Source organism: Hypomesus nipponensis, chromosome 15, assembly GCF_054491055.1.
Source record: "Hypomesus nipponensis isolate SF chromosome 15, ASM5449105v1, whole genome shotgun sequence".
In the NCBI taxonomy this organism is placed as follows: Eukaryota; Metazoa; Chordata; class Actinopteri; order Osmeriformes; family Osmeridae; genus Hypomesus; species Hypomesus nipponensis.
In genome coordinates this window covers 9,622,542-9,647,092 of record NC_140375.1, presented here as the reverse complement: position 1 = coordinate 9,647,092, position 24,551 = coordinate 9,622,542, and the positions used below count along the sequence as shown (strand labels likewise).

The following is a 24,551-nucleotide window of genomic DNA, read 5'->3' as shown; positions in this document are numbered from 1 at the left end:
GCTTTGTAATGTATATGGACAAATGTACCACATTTGATTCAGGGTAACCATTTTGGGATTCACACACCAAATATGACATAAATTATGTCAAAACCATTATTTAAAACCATCTATACTTGCACACTGTTCATTTAGAAGCAAGATTTTCCCCTGGAAGGTAACACACAGCAGCATTGTGGTCAGCCAAACTCCTGGGGCTCACAATCAGGAGCCACCTCCTGCTGTGAACTTCATCCGCCTGTAGAGACAATGCATGAATATCAGAGGTTAGAGCAATTTTATGTTACAGGAGAAACTATACAGTGCATCCAATGATGACATTAAACTGAAGGATTTATTTGTCAATTGATAATTGAACTTTATGTAAAATATTTTATCAATTTAACCTAGTGCAAAAATTGTACAGAAATAATTAATTACACAAACTATATAAATAATAATTATTGACGTTTCTTGTTTAAAAATCGTTTATTTTCCCAGGATGCACTTCACCATATATTCAGTTTGTGAGTGACAGCAATTTTTTTTATTTCTGACTGTTGCTATAGCAACTCGTTAACCCTTCACTGACCTTGGCATGTAAGGTGTTGATAATCAGGATTTGACATGCGCACATATAGGCATCGCAATCTGCCTGAAAACTAAGAAAGGATCAGTATCTTCCCTCAAAACTATAATCTAATCTTTCATCTTATTGTTCCTTATTGTCAGTGGTTGGCCCTTCATCCCTTTTCTCATCTGTTCCTACCGTGTTCTCTCTTTCATATGTTCTCTCTATGTCTCTCCCTTTCTTTCCTAACCAGTGAGTCATTTGTGATTGATGCTAACACAAAGCCAGAATTAGCGTGATCATACATAGGGAATTCATTATTTTCTTTTCATCTTTATGTTCTCAGAATTTATTTGACATTCCCCTCATTCAAACACGCCAGACATTTAGCCCCGAGGCTGATTAATCTTTTTTTCTCTGTAATTTCACCATGTTGTATAACAGCACTCTGTTTTGTTGGGGGTTACCTAGGGTGCGGTTCCCTCTCACTCACAGTCTAGGATTGCATCTCTGTAGTCCTAAATGGTCTTTTAGCATTATCATTGTAATGACCAAAACCAAAGGGGAAATGGCAACTGATTTAAAGATAAAAACTAGACAAATTACAACATTACTAAAAAACCTAGCTCTGCAATAGTTTTGTGCTGTACTCTCATAGAGGAAGAAGAATGCTATGTAATTTAAGAACCAGATGTCTGACCCAATATGTCCTGTGTTCCCCAAGGCTCAATCACCAGTAGCAGCCTTAGCCTTCTTCACAGGGCAGTTGAGGCAATGCTGGTGCCTTTTCTCAAGTTTCTGCCTTAGGTACATGTTTTAGAACCTGGCTCAGTCTGTCCCCAGGTCTCCATACCATAATGATCGTTACGTGAGATCATTATGTACAAGAACTAGATAGTTGTTAGCTTTGATAATAGAACTTGAGGATCTTCTGCACTTGTCAAAGGTCTGTCAAACCTTTTGGTATGGAAACCAAAAGTGCACTGTAATGCTTTTGATTGTTGGTCAAGAGGATGGGGAACCACATTTTACCACCCACTGCAAGGCTTCATGGCTTTAAGGTCAATTTGGTGAGCTGTCTGGTGTTTCTGATCACGTTGCACCACTAAATGATTTTCCAGACCTCAAACTAATCTTAAGCAACTGGCAGCTGTTTAGAAACTGAATGAACATAAAACAGTGTAGATTGATTATGAAGTTTAATCACAATCCTCAACATTGATGTTGTTTTTTAAAAACAGGTTAAGCTGTGATTATTGGGTGTTGCGGTAATTGAAGGCACCTACTTCTGAGGGTCCTTAACGGATTACAGGTTTAAACCAATACCAAGTAGGGATTGGTACTTTCAATTGGTGGGATGTGGGGATTAGTTTCAGGGGGTATCCCCTATATATTTTTGAATGGTTGCGACTTTGAAGTAACATTTTGAAGGTTTTATTAGGTTCTCCACATATGCATGTGACATTGTGTATTGAACGCTACCTTGAAAGGAACATCAAACACGTTTCGATAAACGTGGGGGGTTACTTAAAGTACTTTTGCGTCACCTTAATCTGTTAATTTTTTTATGATTAATCCTTATTCCTACCCCTCTCCTTGGTATTCCCACCAGTAGGAAAGTATCTTTTATCATCCGCAGAGCTGCATCTAATTCCAAAAACCCAGCAAGCACGTCATTTATGTACTTACATTAGTAGTGTTTCTAAGTGTTCACAGCTGGGCCCCTTTAAAAGTACCCCAGAGAAGAAGAGAAAAGGAAGGGCTGAGTTTGTCATACAATACAAGTCTGAATAGCATGTCTCTATGTACAGTATGTGCCTGTGTCATGGAATAAATTAGCCACCACACTTGTTGATATGATCTTTGTCCTCTCTGTAATGGGAGATTTTCATTTCTCTGTCTGGCACCTTGTATAATATTTGTCTTGCCAGGAAGCCGTGAGGAGAATTAAGTGAGAGAACTAGTTTTTAATAATAACCATTTAATACAATTAAACCAACAAGTGATTCTGCACTCAATGGCTCCAGTGTGAGTACTGATAACGTGTTAGGAAAATGCATAATTGGTATTTAAACTTTGACTGCCTACTAAGGTTTGTTTTTAGTTCGTCACAAGGATTGTTTTCATATTAAAATACCCAATCACATTTTCACTTGGTCATGTTGTATTTATTGTCTGTCTTTTCACTTTTCACATGGCCTTTCTTTACAATTGACAGACACAATGACAGACACAGGGTAGGATTCAATACACAGGCGCCCTGGTTCCTTTCTGTGTGCATCAAGACCAGGGAGTATTGATTTACATATCAGTTAGAGATTGTTTACCATATGTCAAAACTGCAGGCAAAGTCGTCCCTATCTCGATTAATTGCGTCATTTGAGGTCATCAATACTCATTAATTGATTGTTCCTGTGACATTTGCCGGTCAGACAAACATGTATTGATGCTCAAGGATTTCCTCTGTAAAACATGTTTGTCCATTTATTTGCAGGTGATATTACTTATGTGTATTTGTCATATGGGCTCAACAAGATTAAACCTCGGTCTAAATCAGGGTTGTTTTTTCCTGACAGACCTCCGCTCATTTGGAGTCTTCTCAGAAACAAGGCTTCTATCACCATGACTACAGACAAACAACTTCTGCCTCTGTGAAGAAAGATGCCGCAGTAACATGTCTGTTGGAACACTGTGGCTTTGGCTTTTTTTAAGGTAGGTTACCGGATCAAATAATCTCAGCAGGAAATCAGAGCTAGACTCCAGAGCTTTAGTAAAAAAGAAACACCCACTAAATTCAAACTGTTCCAGAGTCTGCACAGCAATGAGGTGGGGTATTTTTATACCTCAAGCTGTTCGTCATCTGCTATTGCTGCAAACTTGGAGGCAATGACTCATGGCCCAACATCTAAGCAGGCAAACTCAAAATAGATTCACTCACTTTTAAATGTATTTTTGTTGTGTTGTTCACTGCAACTATTGGTCTATTCTGGTCTGAGACCAAAGCCTTAGCCTCCCTCACAAGTCTCACTCCCTTCATCCCTGGTGTTGTGTCCCGTTGGTGTCATATTCCCAACCTCTCTGGATTCTTTACTTGCTCTATGTGAGGATATTGAGACAATCTTTTGGACAACAGTGTGGAATGCCAAATGTCTCTCCATTCCATTGCAGATGAGTGAGCCTGCATCTGTCCCAATAGGGGTTCAGTCAAAGTTCACACATTTAAATCCTTCATGCCAAATCTGTCTCTGCTCTCTCCGTCTCACACACACAAACATTGGTGGGTAAAACTGCTGTCTGTCTGGCCTCCTGAGAGGAGAAATATTGAAAATGATACTGTGTGCATGTTTGTGGAAAGATTCACCGTTGTTTTATAGTTGACACAAGGTCAACAGACTTTGGCATGTTTGGTCAACTGTATACCATAAAGACCAATGTTAAGGATGCAGCAAACCTTCTTGGAGTTGGATGTAGGGCAAGATAACTGATAAATGTGTACAGTAGGCCTACAGTCTGTCACAGCATGATGCAGTGGGAGAGCATGCTTGGGATTGTGTCCTGCTGTAGCTGGAGCCATGTTGCTGGCTGGAGGGGAACTATGGAAACTTTCATTTTTAGGGAAACATTGGCTCATCAAAATCTGGCTACAATCACCCTGGCTGCCTGTACTCAGTTGAGCTCACTGACGTTTTTGTACTTTACTTTGTTTCCAGGGGCTTCTGTCAAATGAAGCGCATGCAGACAAGTCAGAATGCTCGACTGAGCAATGTATGAGGTTTGTCATACCCAATTGGTAAAAGCTTTTGAGCTATGTCTGCTTGTATCATGCTGGGTTGTGAGGAATTTGGACGACAGAGAAGGCCAACAGTGGATGACTGGATGGATGGAAGGGGGGTGGAATGGGGGGCTGGAGGTTGGGAGGGTTAAAGGCATCTGGGTGAAGATATGAGGCATGGAACCACATGCTGTGGGTGTCAGAACTGTAACCTGCCCATCTCCAATGCCTTCTAATTACCTACAAAGCCTAGCTGAGAGGCCTCTTACCAGCCACACACCCTGGAGCAGAGACGGTTTAGAAGTACCGTATTTCACAAATGAATGTGATTTTCAATCTGCAGATAGATAGAAACAATGAAACAATCACCAATTATGTGTATTTTTGCAGTGCGGAGCAGACTTATCCTCACCCGTATGCTACTGCATGTCCTGTGGTTTTCACTCCTGCTGTTTCACATGGGTGGGCCTACCTACAAAGACACTTTCATACTTGTGTGTGTTCAAGATTATCAACAAAGAAGTGTACCCCTCAACTGGAAGATCTGCTCTAAAGAAAAACACAATCAAAGCTGCTTTAACAAACATCTCTTTCAGCACTTTTTTGCATCCAGCAAACATTAATGGAGGACATGATTACTGAGCATTTTGGTTAAAATTTAACAACCATGTCGGAACCTTCTCCCCGAGTATCAGAAGCTATCTTGTTCTCTCAGATAGTGGGGTGTGTAAAGGCAGAACCTCTGACACTGCACAATTAGTGGGTCCTTATTGGACTAGTCTATTGCCTTGATTAGGCTCAAGTTTCGCTACATAGGCACCAGTTACAGCCCAAGCTCCCTGGGGAATTAACAAAGTGGGGAGGAAATACAATAAAGTGTCAAGCCCAATTAAACAGTAAATGTAGGAAAGCCTGACCAGGAAAGACTCACCCCTGTCATGTTTGCAACAAAAACTTCAGGGCCAAATAGTAGGCATTTTGTAATTGCAGGCACTTGCAGGCAAAAATGTATACGATGCACACACACTTTTTAAATGAAATTACTGAATTGCTTTGTAATGGGAGGTATGAGTTTGGTTTTAAGGTAAGCTAATGCATGAGAACTGTGAAGTAAAAGCCACGAACAGCCAGGATATTATTTTGCTAATGCTGATGGGTCAACATGGTATGTCTTCCAAGGCATTGCTTACATTATGCTACATCAAACCAATGCTGCATCAAGTATCTAGCAGCACCTAATTTGATATTGATTAATGTCACTGCTATGGCTAATGCTGATTAGCATGCTTTTCAGCCCTGTGGCTAATTCTTGTCCACTCAATGTTTTTTTTAAGTATAGCTTCATAGTGGCTAATTTTAATGTCTTCCTTTTCCCAAATGTCATTACAAGGATAATATCATTCATGTAATCAATTACCATGGCAACCAGTGCAAGAGCCACAACTTTAGTGTTATTGAGCTTATGTTGATGGTTACTAAGTAAATTATCTCTTGAATGTGGAACAGCAATGGAGGGAATAGCCTGATACTAGTCTTCTGTGTCTAGTCTAACAGAACACCATGCAGTCACACTGACTCTTCAGGAATGAAATTGCTTTGAAATTGTGTCTAATGTTTGAATGAGTTTGGATAGTTGGAAGCACACACACATATATCTAGCTATGATAAATGGCAGAGATGAAGTTAGTGGGGAAAATAAGAAGAGGTTTTGTCACAGTTTCAGCCCCACATACATGACCATGGTCTCTAACCAGTGTTTATGAGTCCTACATTGACAGGGTTCTGGGTTTGTGTGAGATTTGTGTGTGCTGACATTTGACGTTCTGTGACTGTGTTTTTGAGAGCAAAACCACTTTCACTTGAGTGAAACTCCAACCAAAATTATTAGTAGCTGACAATTATACACTGAAAAGCTGTAATCCTTTTGAGATTCCTGGTTTAAACATTCATTTTGGGGGGTTTGGAGGAAATATACAGAAGATGCATTTTAGGAAACACACTGCTGTTTCTGTAAGTCACAGATGGCCCTGAGAGAGGGTTCTGAAACTTATTACACATTTGTTGTACCATTAACACAAAATTGGTATAGTTCCTGTACACCATTGTTTATCTGTGATTAAAAGCACAATCATAATGATTGCAGTCAGGTATAAAAGAACAATTTTTAAAACATAAACCTAATACTTGAACTAATAATAAGTCTGGTGCTGAGAGTTTCTCCGTTCCTTTCCACTACAACCCTTAAAACAATTATTAGGAAATAGGCAAATAGCTGTGTGTAGGTCTGGATCCTGAATATGAGTGAATGGATCTAAAGATATGTTTGATCTACACGTCTGTGTACGTGCGTCCTATCTAAACCTGAGGGGCCTCAAAATATTCCAGCTGTCTGAAAGGACTTGTGAGTCATCCAGCAGGCCATAGCAAACAGCAGCTCCGCTCCCCCTCTCATTTTAAAGGGATTTCCTCTCTGAAGTGGTCTCAGTTGTAGATGTGAGCCTCTGGTAAGTTATGAAATGTCTGGAGGGTGGTCTTATTGGCAGGATAAATACAATCAGACCACTTCGGTCTTTGTTCTGTGAATTTGCCCCAGACCTACGATACAGTATACAAAATATTGTATGTCCCCCAACCCCAACCCCCTCACCCTGTTCTACTTCTTATTCAAATTGTACTTATATTTACCTTCATGATCAGTACTATCGTCATCCTGCTTGGAATCCTTATTTCTCACAATTATGAAATTCCTCTCATAATTTCTCCTGAGCCTTTTCATCCTTATAAGTGCTTCCACCAATTATTTTCCAAAATGTTTCCTCAGATCCATACTCCGTACCATCATCCAGCCAGAAACCAAGATAATTGCATAAGGATGATGTATCAACCTAGCCTGGCTGCCTGCCCAACTTAACACTCACAAATACATTTGGCCGGGAAGTTGGGTCTGGGATCGCTAGTTTTGGGAAAAAGTATGTCCGAACAGGAGCTGTTCGGACCAATCAAATTGTAAGGGCGGGCTTTATACGATGATGGACAGATGATTAACAGTAACGTAATCAATCATGTAATCAAAGAGCGCTTGGGTTGAATTCGTTTTCAACAAACAACATATTGCGTTGCTCTGATTGGTTGCAGGCCTATCCAATTAAGCGAAGAGGCATTTTTTTCCGGGTTCGGTTGAAACATGCCCCATACTCACAGCCCAACGGAGCGGTTTCAGACTCATATTTTGACAAGAATTATGAGAATGACAACGTCAGGCTAATATAAACCATCAAAAATGTAAAATACAACAATACTGCTTTCATCCCAAAAACTCCCTCTTCAGCTTCAAATATACCCTCTCTGCTTTGTGTGCATTGTGCCAGTTTTATCAACATCTTATGAACCAATGCTTAAATAGCGTCCACCAGAGGTCTGCACTCCCACCCACCCCTCTGGTTTCCTTCCCAAAGTACAGTATATCCCCTACTACTCTCACCCCCTCCTGTGTAACATATCTCCCCCCTGGCACCATCTGCTGCAGACCCAAACCCAGACAGTGGACTTCTGACAATCAGCTTAGTCTGAAACCCTGCCGGACTGCTGCCGAGCTCAGTTCACCGCAGTTAAACTGGTGGGACAGCTTGTTAATTCAAAAGTCTGTGTGAATACAGCGTGTTTACAGTACTTGTGTACACGCGCTGTAAATGCAAGTTATGGTTACCAGTCACAGAGGGAGTTTTTCATGAACAAAGGCGTCCTTCTAATGGCACGTGCCATGCAGAGGTCATGGTGATGGCTGGGGCCTAGGGCAGCGTACCAGACCTGCTCATTACTGGAATCTTTTATAGAGGAGATTAGTAGAGCTACAACAATGGAGCAATTGTGCATGTGGACACAGATTGCATGGGACAACTCATAACAAGTACACTTTTATCTTGTTCTTTGTGTAAAGAAATTAGTGGGTCATAGTTTGCTTGGATGGTGGAGGGGGGGCACATGACATTAAGATCAGACCTTTGTGAGTTGAATTTGGAATAGCATGGGAGCATGGGACTGTCATTAATTTAAAAAATATGGCGCTTGTGTCACCCTGTTAATAACTAATCAGCTATTTTTTTTGCAGCTTAAAAAATGCTTATAGATCCTGTAAAGTGGAATTGAAAATTAGTTTTAATTACATTACACCACAGGATAATGTGTTGTTAACTACCCATCCAAATTCGAATGAAAAAAAACACCGACAAGTATGTGTATCTGCTTGAGACTGGGGGGGTGTGTAGCCTGAAGGAGCTGAATCTCCGCCCCCTTTATTGAATTTAGCGACAACAGCAACACAACAGTAGCTAAATCAATTGCAGATATCAGAACAGACCTACCTGCAGTCTATGAGTGTTGTATGTATCAATTACTTTGTCGTTGCATCATACCAGCTGAGTAACAGAATGCAACCGTCTGTGATCTGATGTAGATAGGTTGCTGTGACGTAGATAGGTCGCTGTGACGTAGATCGGTCGGAAACGGAAGAGAAAACGGAAGAGAAACTGTTGAACGGTCTAACTCCAGATTTCAGTGCAACAAAGTTTTTGTGCTTTGCACATGCTTTCAGGAACTAATTTCACACGTATGTAATGTACTGAGAAGCAAATCATGGAATTTGCTGTACAGGATCTTTAAAAAAAGAAAACTCAACAAATTATTTCCTAAAACTCTTCACCTTATCCTTGGCACTCTGGCGTAGGACACATAGTTCCCATTGTGCTGCCTGTGTATTTCTGCATGTTACCTTACCCTCTTGGGCTTTGAGTAGTTAAGTATCTGGGCCAAGGGATCCTTATTTTTTGCTTCTTTTGAGTTGCTGTTGATTCATCAACCCAGATGCTCGGCTGCTAATTGGGAACCAGAGAAAAGGCAGGCAGAGATGCCTGAGAGTCTGGGACACAGAAGTATTGCTGGAGTTTGAATGCAATGGATGCATACTGGCTTTGTCCTTATCCACAAAAAGTTTGTCTTGAATTATTTCTAATCAATGAAGGGGTCTTCAACATGTGAAGTTTGACCAAATTCTGAAAGAAAATAAGAAAAAAAGTGACTTTTGTGCTTACATTTAGGGTGGAAATTAATTATAAATTACCTTTTGGTTTAGTAATAGAAATGACATGGGGCATCGTCAGACCCTTTTTACTGGGGCACGTGTCCCAGTATAAATCTGCTATGCCCCAGTAAAATAGATAAAACAAAGTTTGAGTTTTAACAATTTACTTTATTAGACAGTGCATTAATTAAGATTGATATTCCTGGAAAATTTACACAGTATCCCAATCAAGGCTTGTAAAAGTATTTAACCCAAAACCCAAACCTACATGCATTCAGAATTCCATATATTAAACTTGCGTCCCTGAACTGTTTTATAGTGGGTTAAGCAAGGGGAGTTTCTATGGCCTAGTAGTGCATTGTGCGCAGCAAGCTTGAAAAAAAAAGGGATATGAATTAGGGGCCTGTGACCCAGTAGAGTTTGATGTCTAACAACGCCTCTGGAAATGGCCCATCTTGTAGAAGAGTTAACTCATTGGAATTGTTACAGCTATTATTCATAATCAACACAGAAATGCCCTCACATCTTGGAACTCTCCTGTTACTTTGGTTTTATTGCCAAACCGTGGATGGTATTGTGAACTGCCAGCTCCAACCTGACTTCTCAGAGCAGCAGAGCAAGCCTTTATTCAATTATCTTTGCAATATCTGTGTGGAATTTTAAGTGTTTGTTGTACTTGTTGTTGTTGATGTTGTAGAGTCTAGAACAGCAGTGATATCACTAATGATGGCTGATCATAGGCTGCGTCTCAGGATCAGGGGAAATGTAGAATGTTGAGTTTGCCAGGAAAGCAAACAGGGACAGACGATGCTAGGCAAATCGTGGGAATAAGGACTTACTGTGTGTGTGAAGACCTGTCTTTAGTAAGCCACCAGTTGTTTTTGCTTCCCTATTTCCCTCTAACACACATACATGTCATGCTGATAGTGATGGTCCTGAGAGGAGGATCTATTTCAGATATTGACAGAGAGGCAAAGTTAGCAAACAAGAGAATAATTAATTATTTCACAAGGAAAATCTGCAGGGGTGTTATCACATTGTGCCAAAGCACCCAAGTGAAAAAAATGAAATTGTGTATAGCACAAGCCAGTAATCTGATTAATTCAAACCACCTGTAACACCTGTCCTGATCTGGAACTTTTGCCTGGAGCACGATATTGCTCTCTACACATTTTTCTGGTTCTTTTAAAAATCACAAATGAAACGGTAGGCCTAATGATTTGTGGTACAGAGGAAAGTTAACAATGACAGTGTGTTAGTGTGGAACTCTTTTGCCAATTCCCAACCAGTTTAGTTGAAGAAATAAAACAAAATCCACATTGTCTTTCGTTGGTAGGGAAATCACTAGGAGGATTCTAGACAGGCAAAATGTAAACACTTACAAATACACTTTGGTAGACACAATATAATAAAAATGATAAAGACAACTGTGTCATTCAAAGCCACATTAGGGTGGAAAACACAGCAAGCTGTTTCATTGAGAGGTTAAGGGAAGTTTGCAGAGAAACTTGCTTTTTTATGCTCAATGATGAGCCATTCCACACAATGACAGTACATTTGTAATGACCCTGGATCTTCTGTGTTTACAGGATGTGATGAGGGGGACAGCGTTCATCAGCAGTCTTTTTGTCAGAACAGACAGCCAAACTAACTGTGAAACTGAGTCATGGAAGGCCAATCTAATTCAATTTGTTTGCTTGACATGCTTGTCAACATTCATACCAGAGCAAGTGCAGCATAATTCTGAAAAGGTTTAACAAGATCTTTTGTATCTTTTCTCATTTCATAATTGGGTTGCGAAAAAGAAGATATACTCAGAACTCTAAGAACCTTTAACTGTGGAAAACTACAAACAACACAGTATATTTAGTTTGTCGATGTTGATAGAGGATGATAACCTTCACACTTATTTAATTGCGTTGTGTCTTTTCGCTCTGCATCCCAAGGCCCCCAACCCTATATCTAACCTATATCACAGTTCTTTTTTTAAACCCCTGAAGTGTGGGGCATTGTGAGATATGGTGCAGATTTGTAATTTCCTTCAATTCTCCTGTGATTCCCATCCGTTCTCACACTCCATTAGAGCTCTGAATTTGTCTCTCAAACGGTTCTCAGGGGGATCCATTGAGTTGGCAGCATTTTTGACCTCCATCTTCCTTTTCAGAACTGCTGAATTCATTTTCGAGTTATGTGCCTTTGCAGATGAATGGTCTATGGTTTGCAGTGGAATCGGTATGCTGAGGTGTACATTGAGAGCTCTGTGGTCTCAAGGCCTCAAGGGACTTGGAAATGTGATTTCCAGGCTGCTTTGTCACAACTCTAGTGTTAACGAGTTTCACAAAATTGCTGTTGAGCTGTGAACAAAAAATGAGAAAGTAACAACATGTGACAAGTGGACCTTGTCTAATTAACAGTCTGGACTATACAGCATATCAATGTACCTTCACACAGAGCAATTCACTGTACGGCTGTGTACATTCGGTCTCAAATTCTCAGTACCACTTGGATCAGTTAACGTGCACTTTGAACTCTGCCAGAGATGAGTGCTGGTCTGTGCTGACCATTCAGTCTCACTGAAACAAGAGATTCTGCCATAATAGCATCATTGATCACCTGGCATCTCTATTTCGCCCCTCTGCCTCTAGGTTCAAAGGATTTTTACCATGAGAAAGGTCCTTGGGACAGAAAGTGATATTTTCTGTGAGAGACTCGATCTGTCAACTTAGTCAGGAGGAGGCAAATGCACCAAGGTCTCTATCTCTTGGTCTCTCGCTATTCGTGTCCTTCAGATAAGGACATTTATGATGATTGCTGGAAGGATGTCTTTGCTACAAGGCAATGAATTGGCTGGAGGCAATTGAAAGCTATGTGCTTCACCTGATCCATTCCAACTTTTTTATTGAGCTCTCTTCAATTTTGTCTAAAATAAATCATGCTAAGTCCTTCAGGCATGCAGATATTGAATGAAAATGTTTTGCAATTACAAAGATATAATGGAATATATCTAATAACTTGCAAATTGAATGGTACTCGACAAATAATTTTTCTGTATGGGCAGGACTTATGAAGGGGTGTTATGAGACATCACGTTTAGTCATAGTCATGTATTTAGAAGCTACCCCATAACATCTGAAACAATCAGACTTCAATTAGAATTTTTGATACAAGCATTAGTAGTGTCTGACCTACCAAGTATTTGTATTTTCTGATGTAAAATGATTTTTATTGGAAATAAGACAAAAGTTTAGCTTTTGCTTGAACGTATTCAATGTTGACAATAATAACACCACAAACCACCTATTTCTTTTCTCTCAGCCAGCACATTTGTTCCTCAAAGGGTTTTAAAGAGTGGTTTTGTAGGTAGCAGGCAGTGCACTGATTCAATAAGCCTGTGAACACCATGCCAACCCCATCTTTGCAAGGCCACCCCTCAGACAAGTAGTGCTGAGCGGGTGAGTCGGTGTAAACAGACTAAACCACTCAAGGACATTAAGGGAGAGATCAACAGCTTTAAATTGTGTCCCACAATGCTTCACAGATTAAAAACTACACAGTGATGGCGGATTGTTGAGTATGCCAGCTCGTGATATTATCAAGAGCAGAACAACATGATTCTCAGGACCAGGTATGTTGGCCTAAAAAAAAATGGATATGACCTTAATTGATATATTGTAGCCTCGCAAAGCCTATTGAACAACACTGCATCAGGCCTCACCTTAGTTCACTGTCTCTTTAAAAAGCTTGCCACATTGTATTCCCGCCCCTCATGCATTTGGCCAATCCTCAGCTCTGAGACAGGCACGTCTTTCGGTAACAACCCAAAGGTGGCCCAATAACAAAGTGTCTTTCAAGGCTGTGGCACCAGTCTAGTAAGTAGTGGTGACGGTTTTGCACATATAGCTACAAATGTAGAGAGAGCAGTAATAAGTATTTTTGTGTGTAATATAACGAGAATGCCGTTTTGAGCAGACAATACGAACGGAATGTATTGTCAACGATTGTCAACACTTTGGAACAGTTAGCTAGCTAATCAACTAGACAACTCTCTCCTGCAACGGATCCGTAACATTATTTGGTGGGTACCAAGAGAAAATTTAATAGTCAATGCCTCTTTTGCTGCCTTTTCCATCAGTTACCACGACAATGTAGAACTAGTCTTTTTAGGCATACCGATAGCCTTCTGTGAATTTATTATTCTCATTCTAACTCAGCCTTCAGTTATTTAAGTTTCAAATATGCGAATGGGGTTAAATACTTTAATGGTGTTATTCACGTGCGCTATACCTCTTAACATTTATCTCGCGACATAAATCATCTGAAGGCTATGCCAATAACAAAACAAAACGAGTGTCAGTTTTGTTTTGGTCTTGTCATGCACAAGGTTTTAGACGGATTTTCTGGATTTGCTACTGTTTCCTGCCTTGGATGTGAAAACCACACATGACCAGCTACCTGTTTTATGTGTAGCAAAATAGAATATCTTTAGAGACCGTTTTTGTAACCCTACTTAACGGACCTATTGGATCCGAAGTAATTCTTAGATATGTCCACACAAATAAGCCCTGTATGTAACTTGGAAAATTATGTAAATTTGTTAACGGGGTGCCATTTTAGGAATATGTAGGCTGTAGTCTGAACTGGCGTACTTTATCTTCATTTAGGCAACACCTTAAAACAATTAAATGCAGTGTTTTTTCATATATTTTTGCTGAATAAAATTAATCCCTGTGACTACATTTAAGGGATTACCACAATTGTGAACTAAATCCCGTCATGTTTGCCATCCTCCCATCAGCAATTTTGACAGAAAATATTCAATAAAGCTCACAATAAGCAGGTGCTAGGAGACGTGATCTTGCATGATTTTAGTTTAACAAATCCATTTTGTAACCCATAGATTTGTTCAGGTTTTATTATTTTGTAGCCAAGCTTTATAATACCCCATTCCAGGGTAACTTGGTACCGTTTTATATTCTTGGTAGTTGTTGCTCCCACATCTGCTTTTGCAGGTGGTCTGAATGAAGACAAAGTCCAGTTAGGTTCAAGTCTTTTCCTGAACTTCTGCCCCCCTCAGCGGCAGGATGTGTCTGCTGTTTGGTCTTTGGCACGTTCCCCCTCATTTCCTGGTTTGAAAATGATACTCATACTGCCTTGCAATTATGATGACTCAAACCAGCATTTTTTACAATAGAAAACAAATATCCTTCCTACCTGCCCACGAATATGTGTGTGACATTATTTGATGACTAATATCATTAATTTGCCCACAGTGTATTTCACGGTGCCTGCTAAGTAATTATCCCAAGCTGACACTGTCTTGATTCATTGGCTGATTTATCCCATTCTGCTGTCTCTTTTGCCAATCCTGAGTCGTTTTACTGATTAGTGATTCCTTATTTATTATCCTCTGTTCCTTCATTGGGGTAAGTGATGCTGCAGTGGTGTTGTCAGTTGCTTGCCTTACACTAACCGGGAGGAAACGTGCTGCTGGTAGCTTGCAGAGTCCGCACTAAACATTCATCAGGTATGTACAAAGGGGGCATATGTTTTTTTACAGTTAGGCTACACCTCTCAGATTCGACCACAACATTGCTGTGAGCTCTAATAATCCTTCATTGCTTCTAGCACCACTAGAGTCTTTAAGGAGATGAATATCTCTGGTGAAACTCAGGATTTGTTGTGCTTTTCTAGATGGACGATGTGGTCTGTGTGTAACCAGTGTGAATCTGTGAAACTCACTCCTCAGGTATGTAATGGGCCACCCGCGTCGAAGAATAGCTAGCTTGTCTTTGGCGTAGCTGGTAGTGGTTGCGCTTAGAAGTCGAGAGGTGGCAGGTTCGACTCCCTGTAGGGGTTAACATTGGCCAGATACCTCTGACAGAACTTGCAAGACCATGTCCGTTACATACCCGTTACATGTGCATGTCTTTTCTTCTCGCTGAGACGGTAACATTTGTAACATGGATCCTTATAGATGCTGTGCTGGTTTAGGCCGCAGTGTTCAGATATGGCCCACTTTCCTGTGCACCGTCTTAATGGATAAATGATAACCTTGGAAATAAGGGTATTTTTCAGTGGAAATGGATGGCCCCGTTGCTGTGCTAAATGGATCTCGCTTGGTGTGGAAGTGACAATACAGTATTGATTCTTCTCCTCATTCTGGTGCTCTCACTGTTTGAGTAAGTGAAATGTAAAAAAATAATAATTCTGGGACCTAACCCATTTTTTTTGAGTACTGGAAGTTTTAAGTAGAATATGCATCAAGTTTCTTGAGACCCACTTAGGAATCTGTCTGTAAACAGATACCTATTTGGATTTAACTTGAATCGGCTCATGCACTCTCAGTTCAGACTACTGCTTTATGTCCTTGTGCCCGCAAGAACATTACCCTTATCTCATCCTTAAAATGAAACGATGCAATGATGATTAATATTGTTTGGTGTGCGTGAGCTGCTGCATGGTTGCTGTGAAGAGAAGGCAAGGAGCAGACCAACCATTTATCAGGAGATGCTAATGAAGTGGTGCCAGGGTTCTTGCCACTGTGCCCGGTGGCTCTGGAGCTCTGGAGTGGCTGATTGAAATGCCTACTATGATTAATATCACTCGATTTCTGTTTTGTCTGCTTGCTGCCCATACTGGTTAATCATTTTATGCTAAATGCTAGATAACAAGTGTGTCCACTAATAATATACGGTTTGGTATGCGTTCAGTACATGCACATGGAGAATAGTCTGAGAATACAGACTTTGTAAATGTGATCGTGCATTTTGTCATTAGTAGGGAAAAGTATGCCATATGGCATACTGTATGGCACAGTCTAGCTCCTCTATTGAGCGTTCTGGATTCAGTAGACGTTGTTATGCATAGCTCAGTCACAACGGAGAGAGAAGTTCCTTCCTGCAGCACTTCTGAAGTCAAGGGGGACTAATGGTTTTCTGGAGTGCTGACCTTTCACTTGAGCTGGCACCCCCCAATGCTATTGCCTCCATTTCAAATGGAAATTATTGTAACCTGATCCCAGAATGCACTGTAGGCTAGGGTCTCATGAGGAAAATGTCTAATGTGACATTTATTTATTTATTTCTCTCAGAACTGTGGATCATATGCAGCATTCCAACATTATACTGGGATGCTAACATTGGTTAACATACTGTTGTTCAAAATATTTCAAATGTACTGAGAAATGTCATAACAAGAATACATTTGTCTAGATAAATGCCAGTCACACTAAATTACCTCTGTCATCACATGGAACTAGAAAAAAATTAAATGTTAAAACTTCTTTACATTAGTAAGAATGTTAGCTTGACCAATATTTAATCAGTAAGAAAGCCTTTGTGTCAGGCCCTCAATGAAATAGCAGGTGCATAAGCCCCAGGGGAGGAGTGACATCAGGTTTATTGTCCAAATAATTGGGGGAGAACTCTGTTTACCTTTCCTGTGTGCTACTTTTCTAAATACCTCGTGATAAACCCTCAGGGCAGGCTAACTGCAGGTTAGTGATTTCTGTTCCCCTCCTTTGAAACCTGGACATGTAGTGAAGACACGGAAGATTGTAACAAAACATCTAGGCCTTATCATATGCTGATACCCTATTTTACCACATGGTTAAGGTGAGACAATCCACCTTTCTCAGGAAGGTCAAAATCCATGTCCAGGTTAAGTGCCACTGTTTCGATTGATTCAGCTGTCATGTGAGAGTAGAGGCATACCAAATGTCCAGTTGGAAAACACTTGGGGAAGAGCTTGTGTTGTGTGTGACATCTGATCCTTGCAAATGGTTACATTTTAGTATAGTTGCAATTCATTTTTGTATTCTAGTATTTCTTGACTTTCAAAGTGTATTTTATTGGTTGTTTCAAAAAAGTAGAATATATAGTTGTAACATTTGAAACAGAACAGGGGTCTTATGCCCTATACAGTTATTGTCATATTTGATCTATCAATAATTACCCTATCAGTGTGGAAAACTACTGAATTAACATAATTCAAAAGCATGCTTGTTGTTAGACTGCAATGTAAAGGGAATAGCATTGGGGAGGAAGCCCCCAAAACAGGGGCAACGTTCGACCCTTTTTACTGGGGCACGTGCCCCAGTATGAATTTGCTGTGCCCCAGTAAAATCAAAAGTTAGAGTTTTAACAATTTACTTTATTAGGCAGTCCATTAATTTAGATTGATAATCCCAGAAAAAAATTAACGCAGTATCCCAATCAACGCTTGTAAAAGTGTTGATTGGGAAAACACAAACCTATATGCATGCAGAATTCCATGTCAGCGCTTTTTGGGCTTGCCAAATAGTCACTGCTGCATGGACACAGAAGTCCAGGGGGGTAATTCCAGAAAGCAGGTAATGCAACAGTCAGAATCGAGGTAGGCTATTAAAAGATTACAAAAAAAATTTATAGGCCTACCAATCATCATATTTTGACAAAAACAACATTACATGAAGCTCAAAGAAAATTTGCGCTCAAATGAATGCGAAAATTTTTTGCATGCTCGCATTAACTATTAATGTTCCTGCCAGCTGATATCAAACTTGCGTCCCTGAACTGTTGTATATTGGGTTAAGCAAGGGGAGTTTCTATAACCTAGAAGTGCATTGTGCGCAGCAAGCTTTAACGAAAAAAAGGGATATGAATTAGGGGCCTGTGCCCCAGTAGAGTTTGATGTCCAACAACGCCTCTGCCCTAAAACAATCCTTCTTTTCATTTGAGATGAAATGTCTGTTTTCCCTCTCTCTGAACCCTTCCCCCATTCCCAAGGCCAGAACAGACTCTGCGGATGTCTTGCCCATCAGGGCCCGTGAAGACAACCTCCTCTGTTATTAAGTGACAGCGTGGTCTGGTTTCAACATAGCTCCACGGAGAGTCCTCCTCTCTCTCCCTCACTCTCCCGCTTCCCTAACAGATCAATGAGGAAAATCAGACGTGGATTTAATATCTGTAACAGGAGCAAAGAGCGCCAATTAATTGAACGCAAACACCTTCTTTATTTTCAACTGCACAAAGGTGAAACATGAGACTGCACTGAAGCTTTAACCGCAGTTGTAACTCAGGCCGGTAGCTTTTGAGTGTGGAATGTTTTACCTCCTGAAATGTCTCCCTCAGACTCTGGAAAGCAGGACCATTGTTTACTTTTCCATATTCTTCACTTACTTTTAAGACAGGGCCCCGAGACGTTCCAGATCTGGATTTGGTCGGGTGGTTTTAGAAAAACAGTATGCTGATGCCTTTTAGATAGCAAATGTCTGCTGCTATGCAAACTCAGAACTGAAATAACCTTGAGAAGGAGGAGGCCTCATTTACACTCTCTATAATAGTCTAAAGGTGTTGGCAGGCATTTTTCTCACTTTCTTTTCCCTTCAGCCTTGAGTCACCAACGAGAAGAGACACAGAGGTGTGATTTTGTGTAGGTGGGCTGAAAGAAAAGACAGAGCCCAATGTGAGAAAGGTGGAGAGATAAGCACCACTGGTACAGCGAAAATGTGACAGTGAGTCTGTGACTACATTTGTCTTTCACACAGTAGTGCTGGGAAATGTTTCAAGTTTTTTGTAAAAGATGGCCAACATTATTAAAACCACCAATACGTCCATAAGGATCTATGGAAGATGTAATACTGTTACAGGGAAACACACACTCTTAACTGTCTAGACTGGCACATATTACACTATTGAGGGACCTGGATAGCCATGTGTAAAATGCAGTTTTCTTTATCCTAGTATCTTTTCCCCCTCTCTTATCTGTCTATTTGTATTTTCAGGAGGTTAGAGGCTGTTAAAAGATAAAAGAATAGCAGTATATTCAATTTACACCACTGTCTGTCAGCTTATTCTGCTTGAGGTCTACTGCTGGATGTGGTTTAATAGGAATGGGTACATTTATTTGTTGCTATTCACCCTAGTCAGTAGTGACTGAAAATGGTATTGTGTAACTAAAGAGCAGGGGCGTCGTTTGACCCTTTTTATTGGGGCACATGCCCCAGTATAAATATGCTGTACCCCAGTAAAATCTCAAATTTGAGTTTTAACAATTTACTTTACTAGTCAGTGCATTAATTTAGATTGATAATCCTGGAAAATTAATGCAGTATCCCAATCAACGCTTGTAAAAGTATTAAACCGAAAACCCAAACTTATACGCATTCAGAATTCCATGTCAGCTCGTTCTTTTGAGCTTGCCAAATAGCCACTGCAGCACAGACACAGGTCCAGGGGGGGTAATCCAGAAAGCAGGTTATGCAACATAACCAGGTAAATTAACCCACCAGCTGATTCACAAAGTTGCAGCAACCTGGCAATGTTGCTTCAATGCTGGGTGTCAGCTGGGGAGTTAACTTACCTGGGTATGTCATAACCTGCTTTCTGGAATACCCCCCAGGTCGGACTCGGCACGCAAGTCAGAATTGAGGTACGCTAAGAAACATTACAAAACTAAAGATGGTTTCTAAATGATAGGCCTACCAATCATCTTATTTTGACTAAAACATAAAAACAATAACGTGAAGCTAAAAAAAAAAACAGAATTTGCGCTCAAATAAATGCAAAAAAAATGTTTGCGCTCGTGTTAACTATTGATGTCCCTGCCAAAGCTGATATCAAACTTGCATCCCTGAACAGTTGTATATTGGGTTAAGCAAGGGGAGTTTCTATAGCCTAGTAGTGCATTTGGCGCTGCAAGCTTGAAAAAAAAAAGGGATATGAATTAGGGGCCTGTGCCCAGTAGTGTTATGTCTAACAACGCCTAAACGCGCTAAAAAGTCTTGCTAGGATATCTAGGTAAAAAAATTAACTGTGTTTTTTAAATACAGCAGAAAACCATGTTCAATAGAAACGTTTTTAGAGTTTCAACTCTGTAATAACGGAACTCTGTAATAGGAAGCAGGGCTTGTAATTATAGCTTTTAAGCAGTTCACAATCCTAATTGTTACGGACATGTATCCTCTCATAATGTTTCTTGCCTGTCTTGTCGCTGTACTGTGTGTGTGTGTCTGAGCGCTTTTGGATGATGTAGTCTTATCTTGTCATGCCCTCACCTGTCACATTCATGTTTGTTAAGTGTATGGGCTATGAAATGCTGTTAAATTTGTTAGTTTGGTATTGTGAATGTGTAGCTGCAGCCATGGAGCAGGTCTCAGTTCTTCTGACAAACTTGCAATAAAGTGACGGCTCCAGTAACTAGAGAGGTTTGAAAGCAAGGAGGTGTGGTAGCAGTCCTGAAGGTCTCATCAACGTAGATGTGTGAAGGTGTTGTCTTCCTGATGTCAAATTCACTCGGCATTGAATATAGTTTATGCAAGACACCCCCCACCACCATCACCAACCAGCTGTGTTGCTTGTGGAATTGTGTCCTGCGGCCTCATCCGCTAATCTAAGATCAGTTTCATCTCTCGCCTCCTCATGATACAGAGAAGGGAATCTAATCCTCCATGTTTACCTAAAGGCATGTGTTTCCAGGAATAACATTGACCCATACTCAAAAACTAACCCAAGATTTGTCAAGAACAAATCGTTATCGAGTGTATCCTAAGTAAACAGAACCAGAGCTGTGCTGTCATATGTCTGGGTTGCTGGTCTTATCCAGCCCTCCACACTAGTCAGTGGGAACCCATATGTCTTCTCTGGGAACTCACAGCTTCGCCAAGTCTTTTTTTTCCCTGTGCTTAGCTGTTGTTTGACTGTTAGATGCAGAGGGCTCCAACCAACTGTGAGGTGACCTGCTGTGCCCCCCCCCCACACACACACACACATACACAGTTTTTCACCCCCTCTACACACTCCTTATAAGTGGCGTAATTATGCCTGGGAATGACAACGGTAGAGCGAACCTTCAGACAACCTTTCCACAACCATCGTTGTTGCCAGTGAGTTACTTCGGCAGCAGGAAAGCCGCTTGCCAGAGCAATGCGGTGTGCAGGCTTTATGTGCGATGTGTGTTCCTCAATAAAAAACACCACCCACTCTTTCAAGGAGGAAAAGTCTCTGGTGTTCTTGCTCACAGCTAAATGAGAAACGGAAGGTTGAATGTCTTGTTCCTGCAGTACGTTTCCACAGAAATGTACAATGTAAAACAAACAGAACATTCTGATCAGGACTCTTCCTGGTGCAAGTGAAGCTACTAACTCATACATTTAGAAACTTTGTTTGAGCTGTTTGACTGTGTGTAGTCATGCTCATCTTGTACTTGAAATTGCTGCTGTGATGCTCTTTGGCTTCAGCTATTCATTTCCTGGTTCAGTGTCAACTGTGGGCTTCAGTTGTGGCTTTATGTTGTGGCGTGTCTCTCTAAAAAAGAGTTGTAGAGTGGTGTTGGCTTGAAATGAAGGTTGGAATGTTGTGATTACTGGGTCTCCCACTTCTCTACAAGTTTCTTCCCTCTAGTGTTCTCAGTTTTATTTCATGTGTGCAGTGACTGCACAGCAGTTGCTTGATATCCGTCACGTGAAATGGTTCTCGCGGAATATAATAAAAGGGTCTATAGAATCTTGGGTTTCTCACACAATACTAAAAAGGTTGACTTGAGTTGATATTGTTGTGGGGAAATGAGAAATTAATCTGTCTAGTGTTTCTTTACCGTTTCTCAGGCCTGATGGAGCTGGGGACTCAACGAGCGCTGCACACCCAGGAACACAGTCCGAGCTCGGCCCCTGCCGGCCAGCCTTGAAGAGCCACTCCCCCTTACCACTCCCCCTTTCCCTTCTCCCCTCTCCCGACTATTCCTCCCCCCAAATTACCCTCAGTGACCCTTCTCGACCTCTTCCCCAGCCCCTATTCATCCACCATCATGATAATCGGCAAACTAAAGCAAAACCTGCTGGTGGCCTGTCTGGTCATCAGCTCCGTCACAGTGTTCTACTTGGGACGTCACGCCATGGAGTGCCACCACCGCATCGAAGAGCGCAGTCAGCCTGGCTCTGGTCCTGGCAGGGTCCTGGCCCTGTCCTCGCTGGGCGGCAGCATGCGGACTACCCTGCGGACGGGCCAGAATCTCAGCAGCCCCTTTGTCTACAACAAGGACATGCCTCTTATCTTCATTGGCGGCGTCCCCCGCAGTGGCACCACGTTGATGCGCGCCATGCTCGACGCCCACCCAGAGGTGCGCTGTGGCGAGGAGACGCGCGTCATCCCCCGCATCCTGGCCATGAAGCAGATGTGGAGCCGCTCGGGCCGGGAGAAGATGCGTCTGGACGAGGCGGGCGTGACTGATGAGGTGCTGGATGCTGCCATGCAGGCCTTCCTGCTGGAGATCATCGTCAAGCACGGCGAACCAGCCAACTTCTTGTGCAACAAGGACCCTTTTGCACTTAAGTCACTGTCCTACCTGGCCAAGATCTTCCCTCGGGCTAAGTTTATATTGATGATCCGGGATGGCCGTGCTTCGGTCCACTCCATGATCTCGCGGAAGGTGACCATCGCCGGCTTTGACCTGGGCAGCTACAGGGACTGCCTCACCAAGTGGAACCGGGCCATAGAGACCATGTACACTCAGTGCCTGGAGGCGGCAGACAAGTGCCTGCCTGTGCACTATGAACAGCTGGTCCTCCACCCAGAGAAGTGGATGAGGACGCTGCTGAAATTCCTCGACATTCCCTGGAATGAAGCGGTGCTCCACCATGAGGAGCTTATCGGGAAGGCCGGAGGAGTGTCCCTTTCCAAGTAAGTCACACTCCAAATCCCATAGCCCCGTTAGCCCAAATCCCTTCTGGAGACTTTGGCCGATCTGAGAGGATTGGATAGGTTAAATAGATCTACAACTCCTTCTATGATAGGTTAGGTTGAGTTTTTATGCCACATTTGTTGTCCAATCCTCTCAGATTTGCACAGGATTCTAAAGGGATGGAGGGTTGGAATTGTGATTAAGATATAATCTCCGTCTTCCCAACTGTTGTATTTACTGTTTCTCTGCATACATTCTCCACATTGCCCCTTCTCAACTCAATAGATTAGATCACAAACCATGTAATCACACCAGTCTTAGTCTAATAATAAATCAAATCTATGTTGAGGAATTGAACTAATGCAAGCTTCAGAAGTGGCAAGTAGTGTCAAGAAGTGAGAACTACTCATAGACGCGCGGTCAGTGACCTCATGTCTCGGACTGGAGAAATACGCTTTTTTTGCTGTTCCATTACTAATCTGGGACAAGGTTTGTGGAGGGGTGGGGGAGTGTAAATTAGGAACCAGAGAACCCCATGCATCATCTAACTTTCTGGGTCATGTCTTTTGTTTGCAGCTGAATTTGAGGTAGGGTCACTTTTCTTCCATTTTAGATACAGAAGTGCTCCTTTGCAATGCAGGTTCTCTCTTTCACTACTTCGGGCAGTTCTCTCGCCTATGTATTGATGACATCTACATTTTTGTACTCCCTTAACGAGAACATGCAGCTGCGACCACAGGGGCAAGGTTTCTGTTTACAAGATGCTGCCTGTCCAACTGTGTTGCTTATTTGTTCAGTGTTACTTCATTGCTGAAGTAACGTCAGTTGAATAAACACATGACTTTATTGGGTAGATAGCTGCTTGCATTAACATTGAGCCGAGAAGGAACGCATGTTGAACAAGCAGACTCAACGACATTCCCACTGCAGCAGGGTTTTGCAATAAAACTAGTTTGGGCCTGCTCATGTCTTGGTTGGCTCAGAACTGTAACTCTCACAGGGGAGTAAGAGAGGAATGCCTTCTGGCACTGTTGTTTATCAGCATGTAGTCAGACGTTAGCAAGTGAGTTAGCAACAAACTTAACTAAATTGTGATTGGCCTGAGGCAGGCCCTTTACGGGGCCAGAAACGTGAAACATTTCCATACCGTGTGTTCATCAAGCCTCTAAACTTTTCAATACACTTGCACATTATTATCTGGGGATTAATGGTCCTGGCCCTGTTCAGGGTGAGAACCCCACAAGCCATTTCTCTCCAAATGCCTGACTACTGTAGGAAGGTCGGTTAGCTTTTCCTAATGGCCCCTGACTCATGTCAGAATTGTTATGGTTACAGTACTATGGGGGAGTTTGTCTCTGGATGTAACCCCCCCCCCCCCCCCCCATCCTGCCACGTAGCACCACTTCAAATCCCCTGCAGACATTTTTGTTATTGTCTGCAGATGAGGGAAGACTCATGGTTTTTAATAAAAAGCGTACGGTCAACTGGGCACATTC

General features: G+C 41.6%; 1 protein-coding gene across 4 annotated transcripts in view; it reads left to right on the top strand.

The window, feature by feature from the left end:
- The first annotated feature begins 13,255 nt into the window (after nt 1–13,255).
- tpst1 (tyrosylprotein sulfotransferase 1) overlaps nt 13,256–24,551 on the top strand; it is a 30,896-nt gene continuing 19,600 nt past the window's right edge. For all 4 annotated transcript variants that reach the window (XR_014729991.1, XR_014729990.1, XM_084675073.1 and 1 more), the window contains exons 1-2: nt 13,256–13,474; nt 21,983–23,054. Coding sequence is in view for 2 of the 4 variants with exons in the window: in XM_084675073.1 (XP_084531199.1) it covers nt 22,183–23,054 (872 nt within the window). In the remaining 2 variants the exon portion in view is untranslated. The remainder of the gene's footprint in view (nt 13,475–21,982; nt 23,055–24,551) is intronic.